This window comes from Aethalodelphis obliquidens, unplaced genomic scaffold (assembly GCF_003676395.1).
Source record: "Aethalodelphis obliquidens isolate GAN/ISIS:26980383/991018 unplaced genomic scaffold, ASM367639v1 scaffold5, whole genome shotgun sequence".
NCBI lineage: Eukaryota > Metazoa > Chordata > Mammalia > Artiodactyla > Delphinidae > Aethalodelphis > Aethalodelphis obliquidens.
The window spans coordinates 32,617,690-32,644,038 of NW_020837949.1; the positions used below are offsets into that span (position 1 = coordinate 32,617,690).

The 26,349-nt window shown below is 39.2% G+C and overlaps 1 protein-coding gene across 4 annotated transcripts in view; it reads right to left on the bottom strand.

Moving 5' to 3' along the window:
* Positions 1-718: 718 nt before the first annotated feature.
* MET (MET proto-oncogene, receptor tyrosine kinase) overlaps positions 719-26,349 on the bottom strand; it is a 128,252-nt gene continuing 102,621 nt past the window's right edge. For all 4 annotated transcript variants that reach the window (XM_027102126.1, XM_027102125.1, XM_027102124.1 and 1 more), the window contains 9 exons: positions 25,096-25,252; positions 24,758-24,898; positions 21,497-21,727; positions 19,494-19,574; positions 16,616-16,797; positions 13,550-13,659; positions 12,191-12,356; positions 3,062-3,198; positions 719-2,956 (listed from right to left, as the gene is read on the bottom strand). In XM_027102126.1, coding sequence (XP_026957927.1) covers positions 2,746-2,956; positions 3,062-3,198; positions 12,191-12,356; positions 13,550-13,659; positions 16,616-16,797; positions 19,494-19,574; positions 21,497-21,727; positions 24,758-24,898; positions 25,096-25,252 — 1,416 coding nt within the window. In that variant the 3' untranslated portion in view covers positions 719-2,745. The remainder of the gene's footprint in view (positions 2,957-3,061; positions 3,199-12,190; positions 12,357-13,549; positions 13,660-16,615; positions 16,798-19,493; positions 19,575-21,496; positions 21,728-24,757; positions 24,899-25,095; positions 25,253-26,349) is intronic.

Below are 26,349 nucleotides of genomic sequence, written 5' to 3' on the forward strand. Positions count from 1 at the left end.
CCTTCTGGGCATGGGGTCTGATTGAACTTCCTATGGAAATGCATCTCTTGGAGGGGAGGGAGTTTGACTGGGTACAGGCGTTAAATTCTCTTTCACTAAAGAATCAGCCCCCACAAAGTAGTGCCTACTCTGTAGGCACACGTTTAAACTCAGACCTTTTTTTTAAAAAAAATTTCAGACTGCTCCAAAGCTTAGATGACTGAAATTTCACCTTTGAATCCCTTTACCATTACAAGAATATTCATGGATATAACCTGAAGGTAGTTGCTCTAGTCCCTGGGGGCACCTGAAGAGTGGGAACCTGTGTAGATGAAAAGAGTAGTTTTAAGGGGGTAAGAAGGTCTCTCTCCTCCAACACCCAACTAGCTATCTCTGTGCCAACTGTGGGGTTGCAGCTCCATTGTCATGTCTTCTGGTCCAAGGATACACCTTGCTGGAGAAGAGGATCAAGCTGAAGTAGGGGCCAGGTGCTCCAGCAGTTGAAAGGTTGTCAGGGAAATGTTAGGTAATTCAGCAGCACAGGGGAAACCACCCTTAGAGAGACAGACTTCCTGAGAATCAAGGATGCAAATTCTTTTAGATGTCTATGCATTAACTTGACTAACACTCTCATAAATGGATGAGTTGGTATAGTCAGGTGAAATCAATCTTAGGCTTCCTCTGTCATTATGTAAATGGAGTAGGCAATCAGGCATGACTAGCAAAAACCAACTCAGTATACAAGATGATACATCACTTTAATTGTACGATTTATCAGAACAATAACTATTAACATACAAAGTACCATTCAGCTCAACTGCAGGTATAGGCAGTGACAAGTATCTAATTCTTCGAAGAATCACTTAACTCCCACAATCTGTCCAGACACATTAACCTAAGGACACGTTTATAAATAGCAAACATGATTTTCACATTGTAGCTTTGTCAAGCATATATACAGGTGTGCAGTCTTGTTGATGGGTTGATTACATAAGCGCTATTCTCGATGTATTCATTCTCTTGACATCGGTGGAGACAGTTATTTCTTTCTGCAGAGTGGATTTTTTCTTCCTCATCCATCATTTACAATATTCTGTGAATCAGTATTACTCTTTACACTTCTGAAATAGTAATATTTGAATTGAAGTATCACTGCAGTACAATTCCTTGTGTCTTCTGATAAGTTCCACCATTGTCAAAGAGCTTTTGGTTGTAATCACTCTCTCTCGCAACAAGAGCTCAACTCTACTATTGGGTTTTAGCATAACACACCCTCTTTATAGCTTGCTGTGTTAACCCTTGGCTTCAAGTCCTGATGATGTAATGAGGGTGGGGTGTACTGGCAGTCAGTACATTTCCTTATCACTATTTACAGCCATTTAAAACCATGCTGTTATTAATCCAAGTCCGACATACCTTTTCTGAAATGTTCACAGTGCAGTATTTTTGTGGCCTAACAAAAGTTTTTTTACATCATTAAAAATAAACCTTTTTATAAAAATATAATACTTTAAACGTTTACATCGACAAAACCAGTTAGAGTATACTGTGCCGCATGCATTATACAGTAGTAAGCACAAAATCCCACAGAACAAAACATCACAAAGTCCTGACCAGAGTAACTGTTCATCCAGGTGAAACGGCCAGAACTTTCAATTGCCTTTTTTTTTTCCCCTAAAATATGTTTTGCTTAACACAAAACATATCCTAATGCAAAACTGGACTCCTCCTGATTTTATTGTCTCCAATTGTTTGTGGGGTGGAAGGCTGCCACCTGAGAAAGAGGCTAAGATTCCCAGTCCATCGATTCTTTCTCGGCTCTACTTATGAGCCATGATTGGAACCAGTAAAGTTTTAGTCAGATGTATTTTGCTTTAAAAAACATGCTGAGTTACCTTTAAAAACATTTATCATCACAAATTACTTGTTTCATTTTCAGAGTCATCATTAAAAAAAAAAAAAAAAACAGACAAAACTTCTAAATGTCCACATCCAGATCAGAAAGGCATCATTCTCAAACAGTTGATTTTTAAATGACAAATATTTCACTGTGACTAAGCTATTTTATGAAAGCCTTAACGTTGTCTATGTACATATGTAAATATTCCTACTAATTTATAAACACATTTCATGTCCTGCTGTTTTGAAATGTTGACCGTGTTGTCTATGGATAGTTCTCCAATAAAAGGAATGTACAGACAAAAATTTAAAAGGGAATGTTTACCTAATGGGCAAATGACAACACCAGTAATAAAAAAATGTGTTGTTCATACAACACATAAAAGTTATTTGAAACGCTTTAAGTCTAAATGAGTGGCCTGGTCCCAGGGCTGCCATGTCTTTCCTGGACATGACCACTTCTTTTGAATTTTCTGTGATCAAGAAGCCCTCAAAATGCATTGCTTCAGTTCCCCATATGAAATCAGGTGGGATCCCGATTTTTAAAAATTTCAACCCAGCATTCAGATTTTGGCCTGAATGTGACAGGAGCGTCATCACAGTTGCAGGATTGCTGTTGGTCACTGGCCTGTGGGACCAAGTTTCTGGCTCCGATGCTTTGTCAGATGAGAAATTCCGTAGAATCCAGTCATTTTAAATAACAATATAAGGTCCTATAATAGTGCAATTTTGGCAAAAGCAAATAATACCTGGTGGCCTTTCAGTGGCCAGGCAGTGAAAAAAATATTGGACAAACTGTGGACTGTTGTTTGGACAGTTCAGTAATGCTTCTCAGAAGGGGGCTGGTGGTACAGGTGCCTCCATCCATCATGTATCCCCCTCGCCATCAACATTATCTTGTGATGACAACAGAGAAGGATATGGAGCGACACATTTGACATTCACGTATGTAGCGTTCACATGGACATAGTGTTCCCCAATGAAAGTAGAGAATATCGCTGATATCCTGGAGACCAGTTCAGAAAAGGATGGGCGCAGTTCAGCTTTAGGGTGCCAGCATTTCAGCATCACTTCATACCTGTTTCAGAAAGGAAACAATGCTGTAAGGACTCTGAAGGCAAGCATTTCTGTAAAAGAAAAGAACGTAAGAGCTACAGAAGATCCTGTTGGAATTCTTACTTACAAGGGATCTGGGCAGTATTCAGGTTGTAGGAGCCTTCTGCCTTGCAACAAATATACTGTTATATCAAAGGTGTTGACATCAGGATAAGGTGGTGCTCCTCTTGTCATCAGTTCCCAGAGGAGCACGCCAAAGGACCACTGGTCAAACAAGGGAAGGGAGAATCCAGGTGAGGGAAGGGTGACCACACAAATATGAAAGGTGATCAGCAGGTCTTCATAACTAAACTTGGTTTAGTGTATTTAATACTATTGCTGTTTTGGGCAAAATCTTCCTTAAAGGCAATCAGTAAGCTACATAATTATGACTCGTTTAAACCAGAATTGGATAAAGTTTAGATTACAAGTAAATGTAAAGTTTTCAAAGTCCACATGATGATTAACATTTCATCAGTAGTTTGTAGCGTGCATTTTCCAAGTTCTCTCTTACAGGGTCAAAGCATTAAAACGTTTCTATCCTTCTTTTTTATAATAGCTTCAGTACAATTTTAGATTACTAGTAAAAAAGAAAAGACAAGGCTTCCAAAATTTAAATGTGTGGGATTTCCAAATGAATGTAAATACTCCTTAAGAAATGTAACCATATCTAAAAGTTAATGCTAAAAGAGAAGGTCTAAGTCAGTAAAAGTAAAAATCCATATTAAAAATCAGAAGTAATAAAACTGTTAGGCATCAAGGCTCTCAACTGAAAATGAATTTCAATAAAATATATTTTGAAAATGTTAAAGGAGGAAATTAATATAAAACAGCTGTACCAGTACTTTACAGGATGATCACAAGGCCACAGAGAGGTTGACTGATTTGCTAAACATTCCCCAATAAATCTGAATTCACACAGGGATGAACATTGAAGAGTTCTTGACTCTTGGGTCTTGCTTGGTCTCCTAAACTTCACTAAGTATGCAATTTCTTGATTTAGAACACTCTCCTTGGAATAGATCAGGTCATACCCTGGACGTGTGCCAAGGTGAGAATGACACAATGAGAGTAAGTCAGCATGTGTGGGTCACCGAGGACCAAGGAAATCAGTTCTCCCCTAGCAACACTTCCAGGACACTCACAGACCAAGAAGCACACGGCGGCAGGAACGAGGCACTGAGAAGAAAGAAGCTAGGAGGGCAAAGAGAATACAGATCAGACATGCAGAGCAGGAAAACATAACACTGAGAAGCAAGTGTAGCTCGTAACACTCAGCAAGAAGGAGACTAAAGCTTGTGTTTCTGAAAGAAAGAAACCAGGTAGACACTGTGGTTGCCGATACAAATCTCCATTAATGACTTTTTCCCTTTGCCCGAGTGTAAGAACCCTTTAAGGTCACTGACTTCCTTGATCCAAACAGAGAAAACAAACTCCTTCCCAGGTGGGCACTAGATAACTTTGCCCTTCAAAGTCAAAGTTTTCAATGCCTAAAAATCTTACGAGTCACTTCTGACAACTTCATTGTGTTAACCTTCAAGTTCCAGAATTTGCATTAGAATTTAAATCAATTTAACAAGTATCTACTGATCCTTGATGATACACAAGTAGGTCACTGTTCAAGTTACTGGATAGGCCCCAAGGCTGATTTAACAGGGTTAAGAGTATTATGCAATTAACTGTCACATAGAACAATAAGATCTAATAACTGTGATACAGAGCAATTATAGAAAAGAGGTACAAATGTTGTAAAAAGGCAAAGGGATAACAGTGGGGTACTGAGAAAGGCTTTAGGAAGAAAGTGACAGTATAGCGGGTCTTGAGGAAAAGGGAGAATATGTTAAATAGATACGTGTATTGTAAGGGCAGAAAGAGTGTTCTGGATGGAGGGAGTGGGCCCAGGGGTAAGAGTACTTGTGTGTTTTTTTGAACCATAAGGACAACAGGTCACTCTTGATGTGTGGAGTAGATGAAGGGACGACGGATAGATAAGGTTGAAAGGGGACCATGTTTTTGAATGTTGAACGTGGGTTAAACTGAAATAGATGGGATGTGACTGGGGTCGCGCTCCAGGAGATTGCATCTGTAAACACTCTGCTTTAGACAAATAGGGGAAGCCCATCCACAACATGGAGACCAGTTAGGAGGTTTCTGAACAGGAGTAGGTGAGGGCTGCTACTGTTTACTGGCAACACAGAACCTTATGAGACTGAACTCCTGAATTAGAGTGGTGGGAAAGAGTACGTGTCATCGAATGAGCCTGGCATGGGTGGGTGTCATGCCCTTTAAAAAAAAGATTGTCTTATTTAATCTTTATCAACAACCCTGTAATGTAATCAGTTTTGTAGATGTTTTAAGGATGAAGAAACCAAAGTTCTGAGAGGCTGATAACTGGTGTGTGATCAGGTTTCCCTAACCAACAGCCTAAGCTATAGGACGCCTGGAGGCAAATTTGCAAAAAAGGGGAAAGAGTTGGATAAGTTTATAAGGAATGATAGGGCTTGGACAATAACTGGGTATCAGAGGAGTGTTGGAGGAATCATGGGACAGAAGAGGTGAGAGGGAGGCAGTTTCCATGAACAGTCTGCATTCCAAACTCCCCATAACGGCTTGGACCGCCAGGCTCGTAGCGGGGAGGGGCAGTGAAGGAGGAGAACGATGCTGACCAAGAAGAGAGAGGCTGATGGGGGCCAGGAGAGGGAAGGGGAGAGAGAGACAAAGAGAGGCGGTGGTGTACAATACCTGTGCGTTGAGAAAGATGGACACAACACTGTAAAGCAACTATACGCCAATAAAAATTAATCGAAAAAGAGGAAAAAAAAGAATGATGGAAACAAGTCAGTTTAAGCTTCAAGACAGGAGAGCGCTGCCATTCTTGCTTATTGTGTGAATGGTCAAGTCTTTCTGAATATCTGAGCACCAGCAGTGAGTTCACCTGAAGAATCTCTGCCTCACTTTATCAAAGGTGATGATGCTCAAAGCAGTTATTAGAGGTGAGAGATTGTTATAAGCTATAAAAAGTGATAGAAAGGCACACTGCCGAGGCAATCAAGGAATAGACACAGCCAAATTTGAGCATTCGAGAGTAGGTAAATTGAGATACAACACAATTTATAAAAAAGCACAACTGATTAAAAAAATGGATAAATTGATAATATTTAACAACTGGTAAATTGATAACATTTTCAATAAAATTTAAAACTTCTGCTCTTTGAAAGATACCATTAAAAAAATGAAAAGGCAAGCCAAAGACTAGAAAAATATATTGGTAAAAACACATATCTGATAACATGTACCTGTATCCAGAATATATAAAGAACTCTCAACTCAACAGTAAAATAACAAACAACCCAATTTAAAAAACACCAGAAAATAAATTCTGAAACTTAAAAAATGGGGAAAAGACTTGAGTAGACGTTTCACAAAAGGTGGAATAAGGATGGCAAATAAGCACATGAAGAGATGTTTAACATCATTAGTTATTTGGGAAATACAGATTAAAAAGAAAATTAGACGCCACTACAATCTATTAGAATGGCTAAAATCCCACATACTGAAAATGGTAAATGCTGGTGAGGATGCTGAACAACTAGAACTCTTATATATTATTGTTAGGGATATAAAATGATACTGGCAATGTGGAACAGTTGGCAGCTTCTCATAAAGTTAAACATACACTTAACTTACAACCCAGTAATCTTACTTCTAGATATCTACTCAAAAGAAATAAAAATTATGTTCACACGAAAACCTTTAAGCAAATGTTACAGCAGTTATACTTATGTATAAGCAATTGCCTAAAACAGGAAAGAACTCAAATGTCCTTCAAGCAGTGAATGGATAAACACAATGTGGGACATCTGCACAATGGAATACTACTTAGGAATAAAAAGGAGTGAATTATTCTGCTATGGAAAAGAGTATTCAAAAAATTAAAAATTAAAATTACCATATGATCCAGCAAGCCTACTTCTGGGTATATATATTCAGAGGAAATTAAATCAGTATCTAGAAAAGATATTTGCACACCCATGTTCACAGCAACATTATTCATAGTAGCCAAGAGACAGAAGCAATCTAAATGTCCATTGACAGATAAACGGATGAAGAAAATGTGGTATATACATACAATGGAGTATTATTTAGCCTTAAAAAAGGAAATCCTGTCATATGCTACAACATGGATGAAACTTGAGGACGTTATACTAAGTGAAATAAACCAGTTACAAAAATACAAATACTGTATGATTTCACTTATAATGAGGTATCTAAAGTAGTCAAACTGTTAGAAACAGAAAGTAGAATGGTGGTTGCCAGAGAGGCTGGGGGGAGGGGGAAATATGGAGTTGTTCAGTGGATACAGAGTTTCAGTTTTGCAAGATGAAGTTCTAGAGATCAGTTGCACAGCAATATGCATATAGTTAACACTACTGTACTGTACCTTAAAAATGGTTAAGATGGTCAATTTTATGTTTTTGCCACAATGAAAAAAGGCATAACTACTGATACATTGATACTACTGATACCTCTCAAACACATTATGCTACGTGAAGGAGACAGACTCATATTTACTGTATGATTCCATTTATATGACATTCTAGAAAAGTTAAAACTATAGAGACAGAAAACAGACCAGTGGTTTCCAGGTCTTAGCATTAGGGCAGGGGTTGAATACAAAGAGGCACAGGAAATTTTCCGGGATGATGAAACTGTTTCATATCCTGGTTGTTGTGGTGGTGAATATACAACTGTATGCAATCTTTAAAACTTAAAGAACTGCACAATAAAAAGGGTGAAGAATTGGTATGTTGCACAATGGTGATACCATTAATAGAAATAAAGAAGTGAGGCACTGACAGTTGGCAGGAAAGAATTTGACTTTGAACGTGGTAAATTTGTGTTGCTAATGAAGATACCTAGGAAGAGAGATTCAAAGGGGACCCTTGATGGGAATGGTTGAAATCGTTGAGAGAGGCTGACACCTGGGGACCAAAATCCTGGGGGAGAGTTGTGTGTAAGGCTGTGAGAGAAGAAAGAGAAGCTGTCAAGGTAAAGAAAACACAGCCTAAAAGCAGGAGGAAAACAAGATGGTACAGTGTCCCCCGAAACCAAAGAAGGAGGAAATTTCAAGAAGGGAGGAGTAGTTGACGATATTAAACACTGCAGAATGGTGAAGCAGGATGAAAAAGCCAGTTGGTTGAACAACTGAGAAGTCAGTATTGACTTTAATGGAAGCATTTGTACTAAGTGTGAGACACTGTGTAATACTGGGTATGAATAACTGCACATATAGAGACATTCCAATTTTGTCGGAAAGGGCTTCAAGAGTATTCAGACTTTAGCTGAACTCCATCTGGCATTTGCAAGACAGTACACCTTTCTACAAACAGGCAAGTTTTTGCTTGTAGGTCTCAACATACATAAGGTTTATTACATGCTTTTGGAAATGTTCCATGTCAACATTCAAAAGATTGTGCTGTCCTGGAAATGAAACTTTATGCAAATTTATCCATGCAATCAATAACCATTTTCCAAAGCAGCACTGTATGGATTACTCAGGTTCACCCTTTATGTAGTACAGTATAGTGGCTTTCAATAAGAGGGAGAAAGACATAGCACTTCGTATCTATAGAAGCCTGTGTAAATTTCTAGTCAAGTATCTGAGTGACAGCTGTTTTATAAGAAGTGCTAAACCTCCCTGCAGTGTGCGTGTATTTTTGTGGAGATAGTAGTGTGTGTACAGGGTTGTCAAAACGCTCAGAATCCCAACTCTTGCCTTGAGCATCCAAAATTTCATCAGGCTTCTTTTGTTTTAATAACTTTGCTGAGGTATAATTTATATATCATAAAATTTGCCAATTGTAAGTGTACAGTCGAGGATGTTTAGCAAATTATATATAGTTGTGCAGCTATCATCACAATTCAGTTTTAGATCAATTACAACACCCCAGAAACTTCCCTCATGCCTGCTGGTAGTCAATCTTCGCTCCCACCTTCAGCCCCAGGCAACCGCTGATCTGTTTTCTGTCTCAATCTTTTGCCTCTTTCTAGAAATTTCACATAAATGGAATCATTCAACGTGTAATACTTTGGGTCTGCCTTCTTTAACTTGATACAATGTTTCTGAGGTTTATCCATGATGTAGCATGCATCAGTGGTTCCTCTATGTTACTGAATAGTATTATTCTGTTGTATAGATATACCATGTTTTATATACCCATTCGCCAGTTGATGGACATTAAAATCGCTCCTGGTTTTTGGACATTATGAATAACACTACTGTGAGCATTCATGTGCAAGTCTTTGTGTGGGCATATTTTTTCAAGTGCTTATTAGCTAGCTCTTCATACATCTCCGTGGTAAATATCTATGTAATCTTTTGCCTATTTTTAAAAAATGGGTTATTTTGTCTTCTTATTGAGTTGTAAGAGCTGGTTCTGGCTCTTACCAGTAGTCAAGTCTGGATGAAATGTATGTTCTTTGAGGATGAGTTAATTCTCCCTACCTTATGCCTTCACTTGCCACCATCATTAATGTGTCCTCAAGCCTACCTCTCTAGCACCTGCTTTTTTCATCTTTTTCAGAGTCTTTTAGGATCAGAATCCCAGGCATTAAGCTCTAGCATGGGCTATCACATCCTCTTACCAATCTTATCCACCCTGAAGTCCCATTCCTCCACCTTGTCCTGTGATACACCTGCTCATTGAAAAGACTCCCAGTCACCCTCAACTTATTCTCTAATGACTCCCCCACTTCCTCAGGAACTGAAACTCTGCTTTCACTTAAAGACCACAACATCTTTGAAACTCTTACCAATAGAGGCCACACCTCTCTTTCTTGCTGATTCACAGGGAGGAGGCAGATGACTTCCCGCCTCCTAACACTGCACTCAGATCCCGGTCCCCTATTATACCTTAAGAGCTGCCAACCCTTTCTCTTTTGCAATCTATGTCCTCCATTAACGTTATTTTCTCCCAATCTTGTTTGCTGATGTCACCAGTTAACACTTTTCCTGTTTTCAGTTGTTATCCTCAAGGACTGAGACATTAACATTTTTCTAACTCCACATATCATAGTCCTCTTGACTTATTAAAGGCAAATAGAATATTCCATCCACCACCCAGGCTCCTCAGCACACTCTGGACCAAATTACTTAGGTCACTCAGCTTCCAAGACCTTTCTTGTGCACTGAGTAGCAGTGGACTCTGCTGACCATATCCCATTACTTCTTGAAACTTTCTCTTCCTCTGAGTCTCCCACCTCTCTCCTTTTCTCCCTTACTTCATGTATGTAGGTTCCTCTGAATAATTGTATTTGGACTTTCAAAAGCCTATTTCCAGCCTTGTCTTCTGCTATGGATTGAACTGTGTCCCCCCTTTCCAAATTCATATGTTAAAACTCCAACTCCCATTGTGATGGTATTTGGAGGTGGAGCCTTTGGGAGATAATTAGGTTTAGATGAGGTCATGAGGATGGGGTTAGTGCCCTTACAAGAACAGACACCAGAGAGCTTACTCTTGCTCTCTCCCTAGCATGAGGCACAGTGAAAAGGTGGCCATGTGTTTTCCTCACCGGAAGCTGACCACACTGGCACCCTGATTTCCCACTTTTACCCTCTAGAACTGCGAAAAATAAATGTCCATTGTTTAAGTCACCCAGTCTGTAATACTTTGTTATGGCAGCCCTAGTTGACTAAGACAACTAAAGAGTTTGTACAAGCTGCAGATCCACATTTCCAACTGCCTGACAGACACTTCGCCTGTTTGTCCTACTCCCAAGTCAAACTCAGTATGTTCAAGGTTCAATTGGTATTTTTCCTCCTAAACCGGCTTTTGCTCCTCTGTTTCACATACTTGTAATTGCACCAGTATATAACTTTGCTCAGCTTTGACTTTCATCAATTTCTTGCTAAATATTGTTGATTCTACCTCTGAGATGCCTTTCCTTCCAACTCTTTTCTGTTCTTACAATTTCTATATTATTTCAAATTCTACCTCTCACTTTGTCTTCCTGCATCTACTCCTCTCAAAACATCTTACAGAATGAAGAAAGGCTGTAGTGTAATCTGATTCACTTTAATGTTTCCACATGGCCAGAGAATAAATTCCAGACTCCCTAGTTTGCTTTCCAAGGATCTCTATGACCTACTATGAAAATATTTTTCTCAATTTGCGCCTTCTATTTTTGCTGAATCACTGCTGCTTACTGTTTCCTTAGAACTTTACAGATCTGTATACTTTCCTGCCCCTTTGCCTCACCTGGATTGGCATTTTTTCATTGTCCATCATTTCCATCCTCCTTTAAGGCCCATTTCAAGCACCACCTCCTCCACCAGGTGAAAGGGCAGTGTGGTAGATTTGGCTGCCCAGGTGAGTCTGCCCATGGTCTTGCCTACCCTCATAGCTCAGGTGCACGCCTTTAGAAGCTTGTTCTGTGGCAGGAGGATGACCATTGCAGATAAAGGAGGGCACTTTTCTAGCTAGGCCCACACTGCTAGACGTGCCTCAGTTACAGCTTCTTCTGCCCTTGAGCTATGAGTGGCTGGACTAATCCCAGTCTACTTTGTGTGAGTTAGTGACGGACATGCCTTCCCATTCCTGCTGAGCAAAAGCTCCTGGAGGACAGGGTTCATATCTGGTTCAGCTCTGGGCTTCCCAAGGACTTAACATGCTATTCTTCTGGACAAATGTTTCCGAATAAATTAATGAATTTATGGAAACATACTATGGGTACCTGTTAGACAGTCAAGCCCGTTTTTACTTCTGAAGAAAACTGAAATTAGTGGTGCTGAAGGTATCTTTTTTTTTTTTTAATTAACTTCCTGGGACTTCCCTGGTGGTGCGGTGGTTAAGAATCCCACTGCCAATGCAGGGGACACATGTTCGAGCCCTGGCCTGGGAAGATCCCACATGCCGCGGAGCAACTAAGCCTGTGCGCCACAACTACTGAGCCCACATGCCACAACTACTGAAGTCCGCGTGCCTAGAGCCCATGCTCCGCAACAAGAGAAGCCACCGCAATGAGAGGCCCATGCACCACACCGAAGAGAGGCCCCTGCTCACAGCAACTAGAGAAAGCCTGCGTGCAACAACGAAGACCCAACGCAGCCAAAAATAGAAATAAATAAATTAATTAATAAAAAATTAAGTTCCCATAAAACTACTAAAAAAGTTAGGTATGAAAGTAAAAGAGGAGGTTGGGGTGATCAATACATTACCACATCTGACTTGGTGGTAAATTTCTGAGTTTGCAGGCTCTCTAAAGCCATCCACTTCACCGGCAGTTTTGCACCTGTTTTGTTGTGTACGCTATAGTATTCCTTATCATACACGTCTCTGGCAAGGCCAAAATCAGCAACTTTGACAGTGAATTTTTCATCCAGCCTACAGAAAGAACAAAAATTATTACTGGTGGCTGAAATAGAATAATTTACAGTGATGCTGAACCTCTAAAGATTAGAATAAGGGACTTCAGTATTTGAAATCCATAACTTCTGAAGGGAGGGCTTCATCTGGCCTGTTTTGACTAACACTAAATTACAATGGAATTCTTGACATTTCCATTTTAAATTCAACAGACCAAGGAAAGAGATTATAAATGATGCGGCATAAGAAAATCTTTTTTGCTTTCATGTAGATCTGGAGAAGTAGTAAAACTGGCCACCCTCCCAGCTTTCCTTGGTTGCTAAATCGAGTATGCCAACTGACTACCCAAAGCAATCACTAATTTTCACTTGCCAGCTTATTAGCAATACTTAGTTTTATGGGGGAGATATGAGAGGGGACTGTTACTTTCCTTTTTCATTCTCAGTGGGCTAGGCTAGTACGTACAACTCTTATGTTCCGCCAGTGAGGTAACAGAAAAACGATACACAGTAAAGCATCTAGGAAAACAGCAAGGTTCAACAAAAATCAATTTCTTCTATCTGAGGCTATGTACCTTTTGTTTAAGCTGGCTTTTATGTTGTTACATTGACCAAAACCAAGGTAGGAAATTAATAGCACAGTTCTTTCATTCACACGTACCATGAGCCATGAATCAGTGCCATGTAAGGGAAAGCACAAATCAACTACAAACTGTTGACTGTTGTATTATACAGCCCAGGCAGACAGACACAAATAAAGTTCTTTGTATATTCATTCCCAAATACCATTTTTGGTAGGGTTTCTGCAGGCTGACTTCAAATCCACTCTTGGGAAGTTACAATATGTTGGTATTTGTGTTACCAGCCCTCTCCTTTTCACTGCAAAATGCTGAAGATCAAATTCTCCCTCCCAAAAACTAATGCAGTGTGAAACCACAACACTGGGGGCTATGGGTGGGAAGGAAAAAGAAAAGCAAGAGCACACAACAGCTGTTTAAGACCCCCTCTGGAGAATTCCTTTTAAATTCTGTTTGATAAAGCCTGAAAGCCCCACCTACATCCCCAGTGCTTACATATCGATTTAAAACTGTAACGGAACTAACGGACTTTTGCATGAGAAGAGAAAACATCCTCTCTAGCCTTGAACAGTGGAAAACAGATTCCTCCTTGTCACTTAATTTGGACTGCAGGCACAGAGATTCTTCTACTTACATACAGTTTCTTGCAGCCAAGTCTCTGTGGACAAACTTTTTGCTTGCAAGGTATTTCATGCCTTTGGCTACTTGAAGACCAAAGCCAATAAGATCTTTCACAGTGGGGTTCTGTAATCAAAGAGAATTGGAAACGCATAAACTAAGCATTTACTGTTCTAGCTATGAGCTCAGAATTATGAAATGTTTATAAGAATGACCTTGTTTCAAATAATAACTTGTGCCCTGTTGATAACAGCAATAATTTATTAAGTATCTGTTATTTGCAAAGTACCAGGCTAGATGTCTTTATAAACTCTGGCTAATCCTTATATACTCACGTCTGTGATATGGGCTCCATTTTCCAGATGGGGAACTGGAGGTGTTTTAAAATGTAGGTTTTATTATTATTTAGGTGTGGTAAGGCCAGCAGATGGGAACAACTGCCATCGAAAAGGCTGTTACTCACAACTCCCAAGAGAAGGAGGCATGCCATGTCATACAAGGCCACTCAGGGAAGCACCAGGGTTGGTTAATAAGGAGGCAGAGGGAGCAAGGGGAAAACACAAGCAAGAGTCTGTATTGTGGTTTCTGTGGGAAGGAATGGGTGAAGCAGGCTTAGAATTGGCTGGTTTGAATAATTTCAGTGGGCTCTGGGGTATAGGGACTGTCCCTAGTAGTCTGGTACCTGGTCTTGAAGTGATCAGGGCAGGTGGATAATGTCCCAGAGTGTGAGAGCACTTTAAAGGAGGTGGCTGGGGTATGGGCTCTGGAGTGGTTGGTTTGGTGATGAAAGGCATGCTCTTTGAAGGTGAGTTGTTTAATACCTCTGGGAATTTGCTAGTCCTGGGAGGGGCAGTCTCTCCAGGGTCAGCATGTCCCCACAAGTCAGAGCATCAGAAATACACGGTTAATACAAGGATGTTCCCAGAAAAATACATCACCCCAAACCACTCAGATGCTAAGTTGTGGAGTTAGGGTTTTAACCTAAATCTGTTAGACTCCAAAGCCCACACTGTAGTGAAATCAATCACATCAGAAGCCCTCCTACTGGTACTGAAGCACCAGTGGCCTGGACCCAACAGAGAACAGGAAATCTCATTCTCCATAAGCTCAACACACAAAATTGGATGGACAGAGTAATGCCTTTAGTACCTATGAGAACTGTATCTGAAATCACATAGATGTCACTGTGGCTGATAGCCCTACTGGTGCCTGGCCATCAGGAACAGGATATCTCTTCTTCAGCAGCCACTGTGGAGTTTGTGAACTTAAGAGGCAGACAGTGGGGACTCTGAAAGGAGGGCTACAGCCCTCCTTAATGCATACAGCATGTGGAGAGGCCATTTCCTGTGTTTTAGGCTTCTCTAAGACATATCTGTTAGTGGTTGTAATAAGTATAGACTCCTTGGACTATAAAAGGCCATGATACTGTATAATAGGAAATCTCTATCATGCTTTAACCCTGGGGGAATAATACCTAGAGAAGATGGCATATCCAACCAGATGAACTCATCAGGGTAATGGCAAGAGTTAGAGTGGAAAAGTGGGTATGGTAAGGCCAAAGCTCTGTGCTTTGTAAGGTAAATTCATCTTATTTGCAAAAATTCACTGCCAGGGAATATTTTATTCTTTTGACTGAATGCAAAATATTTCTTTACTGTCCTAGAGCTTATTTCCTCCGAGAACCTGACCTCATGTTTATGAAGCTGTTGATCAAGAGTAAAGCTACACCATAACTCCCAAAGAGTCCTGATCACAGGAGCCCAGAAGCAGCCAGGGGCCATCTGTGACTTCAGTTCTGGAGACTCCTTCTTCCCTCCCTGGTCCTGGCCTGGCCATTGTTTGCTCAGCCTTTAGGAACCAGCATAAATGTCACTTAGAAAACCCTCATCTGCAAGCATCTAAGAACCTCTTTTGTAACCCTGAGCTCATTCATTCAACAAATATCTCCTGAGAGTCTATGTGCCAAACACTATTTTAGGTGTTACTGCTACAGCAGTGAACAAAATTAGCTACCCTCATGTGCTTGAATTCTAATGGGATGTGTGTGTATGTGTGTGTGTGTGTGTGTGTGTGTGTATACATATATTATTTATTTATTGCCTAGTAGAGCACTGTTCAATAGAAATATAATACAAGCCACATATGTAATTAAAATTTTTCTAATAGTCACATTAAAAAATTAAAAAGAAACAAGCAAAATTAATTTTCACAATATATTTTCAACCCAGCACATCCCAAATATCATTTCAACATGTAATCAGTATAAACAATTATTGATGAGATATTTTACTTTCTTTTTTTATACTAAATATTCAAAACCTGGGATGTATTCTATACTTACAGCACATCTCAGTTTGGACTAGCCACATTCACGTGTGGCTTGTGGCCACAGTATTGGATAACTCAGTCCTAGTGTATGATATGAGGGTAAGTGTGATGAAGAAAAACAAAGCAGCGGAGAGGAGCAAGAAAGAGGGCATGAGGGTGTGGTGGTCAGCTGCAACTTCAGACAGGTCAGGGAAGCTTCATTTTGAAGATGACATTACAGCAAAAAGCTGAAGTTGATGACTGAGATATGTGGATATTTTGGGGAAGAGTAGTCCAGGCAGAGAGAATAGCAAGTGCAAAGGTCCTGAGGTAGAAGAGTGGGTGGCAAGCTTGAAAAATAGTAAGAGACCCATTTATAATTAATTTTCGATGTATTTCTTCCTTCTAGGGTTAAAACTCCTTGAAAGCTGAGGCTCATTCTGGCTCTACGTCTCCTGTGTGGTACTTTTTCTGGCATATAGTAGGTACTCAAAGATGAGTACCTATCCAGCAGATGGTACAGCAAGGATGTTGCAGTGCAGGTAAGAATCACTGCCCCCAGGAGACCCTTCTAAATATCACTATCTTCCTACTAGGATAGAGGATTTTGAGGAACCAGCGAATTGAATTGGCCTCTGTCCATTTGAATGGTGCAAACATTTTATATGTGCTTCTTTGGCTAAAAGCTTTTAAAAAGGTTCAGAACAGGCACATTTTGGAAGACTCGCTGGCTTACAGCTAGTTCATGAATTAGTAAGTTTGGTAATATACTTACGTGAGTCTCATTTCTAATGAAATTTCGAAGATCCCCATGTTTCATGTATGGTAGGACCACCAGTGGAGACCCCTCACTTCGAAGGCAGATTCCCAAGAGCGAGAGAACATTGGGATGACTAAAATCTTTCATGATGATTCCCTCGGTCAGAAATTGGGAAACTTCTCCTATGTCAGTGATTCCTGAGAAAGCCAGCAGTGGAGACATTAACCTCATTACAGGGACAACGATTACTTTGTCAAGTTCAGAGAGGGAGAGCAATGGAATGTAAAACCATTGGGCTACATCTTGCCCTGATGCCTTATCATCAGAGTGTTTCTTTACAATACTTCTGAGTGAATGATGTCACCTGTGCTGCACTTTTTTTTTTTTTTTTAATTTTATTTTTGGCTGCATTGGGTTTTCATTGATGCGCGCAGGCTTTCTCTAGTTTTGGCGAGGAGGGGCTGCTCTTCATTGCGGTGCACAGCCTTCTCATTGCAATGACTTTTCTTGTTGCGGAGAATGGGCTCTAGGTGTGCGGGCTTCAGTAGTTGTGGCATGTGGGCTCAGTAGTTGTGGTGCACGGGCTTAGTTGCTCCACAGCATGTGGGATCTTCCCGGACCAGGGCTTGAACCTGTGTCCCCTGCATTGGCAGGTGGATTCTTAACCACTGCACCACCAGGGAAGTCCCTGTGCTACACCTTTAAGTCACCACCTGTACCTGTTTTTGTAAGAGTCTAGCAATCTGTTTGTCTCATGCAGAACCATAGTTTGTCTCTTACAGAAAAAGGAGACAGAAGCAGGCCAGTCCATTTCTGTAGTGATTGTCTAGGGCAGGGGTTGGCAAACTTTTCTGTAAAGGGCCAGATAGTAAATATTTTTGGCTTTGTAAGCCTTATGGTCTCTGTTGCAAATACTCAACTCTTGCCATTGCAGCGCAAAAGCAGCCACAGACAATAGTGGCTGAGTCTCAATAAACTTTATTTATGAAAACAGGCAGCAGGCCATAGTTTTCCAATCCCTGGAGTAGGAGGATTTGAAGACCAAACATTGTCTATGGTATCTAAGTAGACTATTTTGTTATAATAGTTTCTAATCATTTCCAGATAGAGATCCCAAGGGCCTGACAATAGTCAGCACTAATAAAGAGTTAACAACCTTTAATTTATTAATCTGATTAGTATCAGTGTCAGTGATGATATTCTTCTACAAATGCAATGCATTCCAAGACCTGGAAGTCCATCTGGACCAAACAGAGATCAGCACACACCAGGGACAGAGAAAGATTTGTTGGCATTAGGACTGTTCTGAGTACAACTGGCAGGGGTACTCTTTAGTGAGGCAAACTTATTGACAATTATACTTAATCCATCACAGTTTGTAGTTAGATTTCATATAAATTGTCCCTTTAATTACCTTGTAGTTAGCCTTTCAAAAAAATGAACCATACAGAACACTGCTCAGCATGGAGATTTATGTTTAAAAAAGCTGAAATATTTCTGGCAATAATGTATCTTGTAAGAAAACCTTTCACGTGTGCATTGAATGCTTATTAATTCCAATATAAATCTGTAATATATCTTGTTAACATTTTTTCAGGCTGCCTCAAACTATGAGCAGAAATTTAGAAATGGGGGTAGAAAAGGCAAGCACACTGACCTGACATGTGAGACCTGTCAGCAAAGGTGGAGCCAGGAAAGCTCTAGTATGAGGAGTATATTGGGTTGTACAAGACAGTAATTTATGCCATAATTATGGCTCTGGGTCATTAATAAAGTCTTAGTTTATGTTTGGAAGCATTCCATGTTTCCTTTCTCTTTTTTTTTTAAGCAAAGTTTAATAACATGCATACATGGGAGAGACCCAGGAAAACTGAGTAACTCCAGCATTCCCTGCTTCTTAAAAAGAGTATGCATTCCATTTTAAAAAGATTTTCTCAATAGCAGATAATATTAAAAAATATATGTCTAGCACTAAAAGAGGGTAAGTATCACTTGTTAAGGAAGTACATTTATGTGGAATACCTCATTCACCAAAAATGTGGATAAATGAGATATTACCACATTTACAATTTTTCAATTTTCTGCTGGCATATTTTTTTCCTGTTTTCTTATTTCATTTTTTATCTTTTTGATGGAAGTCATGGTTAAAAAATAATTATAGTAATGTCTCTGGGTAAAATGAGTCATTATTACTGTATGTGCCAACATGCTTCCCATAGTTTCCATAAATATCACTTGTAAAACAAATATTATAAGCCAAACATACTTAAATGATACTTAGGCTCATCCAAGAACCTCATTTCTCCTTCATTCTTACTTATGAGGGCTCTGAGGGATAATTTCTGAGGAAACATTTCAATAAGAATTTTTTAAAATAAATTTATTTTTATATATATATATATACATATATATATATATTTTAAATTTTTGGCTGCGTTGGGTCTTCGTTGCTGCATGCGGGCTTTCTCTAGTTGTGGCCAGTGGGGACTGCTCTTCATTGCGGTGCGCGGGCTTCTCATTGCGGTGGCTTCTCTTGTTGCGGAGCATGGGCTCTAGGCGCACGGGCTTCAGTAGTTGTGGCTGCAGGCTCTAGAGCACAGTCTCAGTAGTTGTGGCACACGGGCTTAGTTGCTCCGCGGCATGTGGGATCTTCCCGGACCAGGGCTTGAACCCGTGTCCCCTGCATTGGCAGGCAGATTCTTAACCACTGCGCCACCAGGGAAGTCCCATCAATAAGAATTTAGATCAAACGAATTTTCAGGATTAGATCCATAATTCCAGCAGCTGCTGATTTTTCCACAAGGGAAAGTGTAAATCAACGTTTTATTATGAACTATTTATTAGTTTGCAAACCACGAAAGTGTACTCCACTGTTAAATAAAATATAACTTACTATTCAAGGATTTCACAGCACAGTGAATTTTCTTATCATCGTTGTCCAACAAAGTCCCATGATATACACACCCGAAATGTCCTACATGAAAGAGGGAACTTGGTTAGTGCCACATTACTTTTAATTGTGCGATATTATTTATTAAGCTCTTCATGATCTTCATTTCTCTTTTTTTCCTACATGGAAAAAAAGTGCATTGTTTCTTATGCTTTTGATTAACAATACCACTATTTGTGTGTGTTTGTGAAATATGTATACGTAATTAATTTCACCCAAAGATACAAGCAATATGATTATTTAATACATGGCAAATATTTAGGTGATGTAACTGTTATTAAAGGTTAACATAATAAAATATTCAACTACAGTGGAACCACTGAAAACAGGAGTAACATCTGCCTCGTAAAAGAAACATTAGTTTTAAGGATCAAATAACATCTTTTAAATATGAAAAATGAAGTTTTACCCACATAAAGAAATACAATAAAATAAGCTCCCTATATTCCAATAAACTGAAATGAAATAAAAATGTCACCATTAGAAATAAGATTAGCATTACAGAATAAGGATTTCCCCCTTTAGTCACCAGTTAGTTTGTAATCCAGGTTGGCAGAAACTGAAAGGCAATCGCCCAAATGAAGCAAATTCACTCTGAGTCATTTCATCTAGTTCTCTGGTTTTAGCCACATCACTTTCCCAATGGTAGCCTTTCATCCAGTGGCAGTAATTTTCCCCAGAGGTGCCAAATGTCTGATAGCTGTGTAAGTCATTAAGTTGTCCAGCTGGCCAAGACCCCCTGAGTGCCTAGCATGTGAGTGTTGGGCATTAGTCTACTCTCTTGTAATGCAAAGATGACTAAATAAATGCTCTTGAGGGCTCACGTTCTACTGGGGAAAGCATATAAATAAATAATAGTTAATACTTATAGAATCATTCATGATTTTTACTTTATAAGAGAGATAATTGCCATTTTTAGCACCTTTCATGATAAAATACTAATTTTACAATATGTAGAATTAGAACATAATTAGTGAAGCCACACACTCTAAAACTGGTACAATTACTAGGATTTACAGGCTGGTAAAAGAACTATATATTACTCTGATGTGAAACACGTTTGTTAACAGCGAAGCTGCTACTTGGGAAGGGGAGCATGCTAAGGATTAAAATCTGGAGTATGCGATAGAGGAATGTGTTGATGCTTTCACAGGAAAATGGGAAGGCCTCGTGAACACAAAAGGCATATTGTCCCATCAGCTTCTTCTGCATCATGCTGGCTGATGTCTCTGCTACCTCTTGCAGCGCACACTGAATAAAGAGGGATCAGAGGCCATTCAGTATTAAAGGTAAAAGCTTTTTAGAAAAAAAGGGAAGAGTGGAGTTCATTTCCTGGCTTCCGGTTGGTTTCTTTTCCTGCTCAATATTTCCTCAAATACTGTACACGCTAGCTGTTATTGCTGCTCTGGCTGGCTTATTACAAATATTCATTCCTCTTTGCATAAAGAAATTGGAGTGCATTGTAGTGATGATGTATGTTGCTTCAGATCAAGGGAAGGCTATAAATTCCCTGTCTCCTGATGCTGTCCAGCAGTATACAAATTGCTATAAGCCAGGACTTCATAGAGTTAGTCACTATTCTCAGGGTAGAGAAAGACTGGAAGGAGAGAGGAGTAAAAATATTGGAACTTAACAGAATGATTTTTAGAAGGAAGTAAAAGGCACGTTTCAAGAAATTATAGTTGTCATTATGAAAAAGGTGAGGGAGGAATGTGATTTATTTCTAATACGTTTGGGAGATTATCAAGTTGTCTCCATGCACAGGGACAAATCCCCATGGATGTGATTTGCAGGGCTGTATGTCTGCAGAACAGAAATCAAGTGCACTTGTTATCACTGTTCTGTCAGTTGCTTTCACCATTGTCTAATTCCTAATCTGCAAAGGCAGAAGATAAAATGCTTACTGGAAAATCGTGTTTAACAAAAAGTTGAGTGGAAATACTTACCTCTTCCTATGACTTCATTGAAATGCACAATCAGGCTGCTTGGCCCAATCACTACGTGCTGAACTGCCTGGACCAGCTCTGGATTTAGAGCACTGAGGTCAATGTGGACAGTATTTTGCAGTAATGGACTGGATATATCAGAGTCCCCACTAGTTAGGATGGGGGATAGGTCTGTCAGAGGATACTGCACTTGTCTGCATGACCCATTCTGAGATGAGTTAGGAAACTGGTCTGCAAGATAAAGCAAAATTATTAGAAACAATAGTGAAACCTCACTTAGTGGGGACTGCAACAGGGGCAGCAAACTGAATTAATAACAAAACCAAAGTTTAAATTTAAATTTAAAGAAATGATGGTTGTATCATTGAATGAGGCTAGGAAAAACCCTTACAAAGGAATTGGTTTAATAAAATTGGGAAAAGATACAGGTATGCGTGTGTGTGTTTAAAAAAAAAATTATTGATTCTCTTGTAAGAATATTAAGCAGTAACTTTGAAAGCTTGTTTTCCCTCTTCATTTCCTTAGACATTTCTCTTTTTAGGTATAGCAAAAACCCAAGCTTGAGATTTGTTTTTTAATATACTATATTCTTAAGAATGCAAAGCAGCAAAAATAGTAAGCAACTGCCTGGCTCCCACAAAAATCCAACTCAACTATAAGAAAATGAAAAAAGATGCCTTTTGAGAGACTAGTGTTTATTAATGGAATGAATTAGTATTGCTCAAAACCTATGTGGATTCCTGGTCAATGAAAAATATGTAAAGTGAAATATTATATATCTATATCTCTCTATATAAATATACACCCATACACACAAACGACTAGAAATATGCAATGGCTAAAATTTCAGAACTGAAAGTTTTTCACATTTGTGGTAAGTTCTCCATACTGTGGTGATGGCAGCAGATCTAGTGTTATCACTCTTTAGAGAAAGCAGATTAGAATTGGGTTAGTGTGCCATTCTCATTGCTTACTTGAGGACACTTGGAAAGGGATCAGATCAGCATTCCTTGTAAATTGATCTTTATAACCAAAACGGTAAGAGCCTCAAGCAAGGTTCCCTTTTTCTAGGTGAAACTTTTCCATTTCAGGGGTAGGGAATTATGGGGCTGAGAATACATTTCTTAATGCCAGATAAGGCAAAAAAGCCACCAGTTGCTTCGCCCTTTCCAAAGGGAATGCATACATGTCAAGGAGAGGGCATTATACTGGCAGCAACTGACTTGAAGACTAACTGGGTATTGAAATGTATTAGTATATAACACAGGGAGAGGGGAGAGGCTTATGAGGGGGTCCGCATTAGCACAAAAAGCTCCTTTGCAAAGGAGCAGGAAAATCAGAACTTAAGAGAGGATCATTAAAAAGAAAGTTGATGGTACCCTAAGTATTCCTAAGCCCACTTAAACATGTTTAGTATCTGCCACGTTGGAAGTTTGGTTAATACATCAATTTGGCCAGAGCAGTAAATTTCAACAGTGGTTCCAGAAAAGCTTTGGGACCACCTGTAGTTATAGTAATCACTAGCTGGAAATGAGACAGATGCAACCTTAAAAGAAGGATGTAGAACATCAGGGGAGTGCTTGAGATGTTGGATGGGTAAGGGAAGGAAGGCGCCTAGCTGGGTGTCTGTTCCTTTAATTCCAGAGTCAGGGTTTCCAAACCTTTCCTAGGGGATGGAAATGCGGATGAACCTCTCTAAACTCAGTTCCTTTGTCTTCACTTCTCAAACCTTTGCACCTAGAGATCAGGGTTCTAAATTTTCAGAGGTGCAGAGATTAAGGGAAATCCTTGACGAGGCACAGGAAAAAATCCTCTGGCATAGAAATTGTACTGACCTTTGGGCTAAGTTCAAACATGCACACAAACCAATTTAAACCATCAGTGTGTGATTCTGGTCTGACACACAGAGAATTCTAGGTCTGCATGAAAGACTGATAAGGATGCTGTCCCCACCGCACACAGAGAGAGAAGCTCTGTAGGTGCCTCTTTATTAGGTGCTGGCTGTGCATTTCCTCATTATTCTATCTGGATAACTTTCTTTTGCCTATTTTATTTTTCCATATCTCCAAGGAGTAGGTTCAATGTAGGAAAGAGGATGAAACTCAAGTTTCTTAGCAATGATGACAGAGGTCTGGTGAGTAATGAGGTTGAAGGAAGATTAAATGTGCTTCTTTAAAAAAATTACTTGTGAATTTTAAAGATCTCAAATTAGAGCCATTAAATGTGAATATAAAATAATAAACAGATCTAAATTTCAAACCTATAAACTGGATTTGATTTGTCCATGTTGTTAAGGGCTTGGATTCTTAAAGGTAAAGGGAGTCATGTGGGAAAAGACAATATTAACAGTGTCTATAGAACATCTCTATAGAACTAACATAAACTTGAAAAAGTAAGAGGCAGTAAGTGTTGAAAAAGTTAAAATGTTAAGTGACTCATTGCTCTTGTACTTGTTTTGATGAGCAACTTCTAAGTTCTGCAGTATCCTCAACTGTCTGTGACTCATTTTATTTATCCACTGGTAAATATTCAACCAGGAAAATGCTTGTACTTGACTCACGTCCTGTAACTTCTAAAGATAATGGAGCAGATACAATACAGACATTTTGCTTTTACCAGGAGATTTTAAATAAAACAATGTGAAATGCTCTGGCTAATCTGACAATTATTAGGTCTAATGTTTTGCAAAACAGATGATGTTAACCCTCCCTTTTAAATAGCATAATTGAAGGTTTTTATTGGATAAGACTCAAAATATATTCAAGTCCTGGGATGCTGTGGGTAAAAAGCTGAGTACTAACAGTTCATTGAGAATCCTTCAAAGGAGGGCTAAAAGTATAATTTAAATGTTTGAGGATCAACGGGTAAAAAAATGTAGCTGTACCAACTTCTATTTCAATAAATATACGTTTCCTATCTTAACTCTTCCTGGGTTGTTAAAGAGAGCTTCACAATTTTTTAGCATTGCACTCAGATGATAAACACCTTATCTTTGCTCAAATGATTTTAAAATGAACCTTTTTGTGAGAACAGAGCTTAAAGACTCTAAAAATCTCATATAACATGTAAATGAGTTCATTTTAAAATAAGAGCCGTGTAACTCTGTGTCAAATTAAATACTTCTTTGGCCAAAGAAGAGGTGAATACTTCTTTTATATTTTTATAAAAATATAAAGGCAAAACCAAAAATAAACAACAATGCCACACAACCCACTGAGGTATATGTATAGGTATTTCTCAGAACAATAAACTGAAGTATACCTTCTGGAAAAGTAGCTCGGTAGTCTACAGATTCATTTGAAACCATTTCTGTAGTTGGGCTTACACTTCGGGCACTTACAAGCCTATCCAAATGAGGAGTGTGTACTCTTGCATCATAGCGAACTAATTCACTGCCCAGATCTTAAAACAGAAAGAGAGAAAGAGCTCGTTAAAGACTTGGCTATCATGGATCCCAGTAGTCTTTGACCCAGTGACCAGAACTCATGGGTTTTATGGATTGCATAAGACCGCACACATGAATCTATGACAATTTTAAACTGTAACGACTGTATTCTTAAGGCAACTCCTTTAAAACAAACAATAACCAAAAAATGTACCTTTAATTTGCTTTCTCTTTTTCAGCCACAGGAAAAGCCCAAGTAATAATAAGAGTATTATTGATATTGAGACAACACCAACAATCAGTCCTGTGAAATTCTGATCTGGTTGAACTATCACTTTTCCAAGGACGGTTGAAGAAATTGCTTGCTTCCACTAAAAATGACAAATAAAAGTCAGAATTTAGTCATGATAGATACAAAATACACTACACAGTTGAATCACAGTCTCCCTGGGCTCAAAATACTACCTGGTTATTACCGTTCTAGAAGTAGCATAACTGCCTTCAGAGTATTAAGACATTCCTCAATTCTGTTTCAGTGTTCAAATAATTAGGGGCTACTAATCACTTAAGTACTTACATTATGCATAGCTGCTTGTACTTATAACTAGGTATTAGGGGGTAAAAAGATAAAAATCAGTCTCTGACCTTGAGGAACTGAAGTATGAAAGGGAGACAAACACAAAAATAAATGATTATAGTATGCTATGGTATGTACTGTAGAAGTATGAACATATAGTAAGAAAAAGAGACAACAGGACATTAATTCTGTCCTGGAGGGTAGGGTAGAGGACACAGGAGACTCCCCATAAGTAGTAATCATATTATTATTATGATGGGATAATAAAGTCTCAGAATATTTTTATTTCAGTTTTGATACATAGAAGTCTTTGACGTTCCTTCCAGCTCTAACATGGTATGATTTTTAGGATTTCTGGTCCTTTTAATTCCAAACTCTGATCTCATGATTCAGCCTTCTTTTTTTTTTTTTTTAAATTAATTAATTAATTAATTTTAGTTTTTTTTGGCTGTGTTGGGTCTTCATTTCTGTGTGAGGGCTTTCTCTTGTTGCGGCCAGCAGGGGCTACTCTTCATCGCGGTGTGCGGGCCTCTCACTGTTGCGGCCTCTCTTGTTGCGGAGTACAGGCTCCAGACGCGCAGGCTCAGTAGTTGTGGCTCACGGGGCCAGTTGCTCCGCGGCATGTGGGATCTTCCCGGACCAGGGCTCGAACCCGTGTCCCCTGCATTGGCAGGCAGATTCTCAACCACTGTGCCACCAGAGAAGCCCCAGCCTTCTTTGATTTTTAAATTTTTTCATACATTCCCATTTCATAACTTTTTGGAAAACTTCAGGAACCCTTTAAAAATCACACATTCTTGGATAAACAAAATGTGGTATATCTATACAGTGGAATATTATTCAGCCTTAAAAAGGAATGAAGATCTGACACGTGCTACAACATGGATCAAC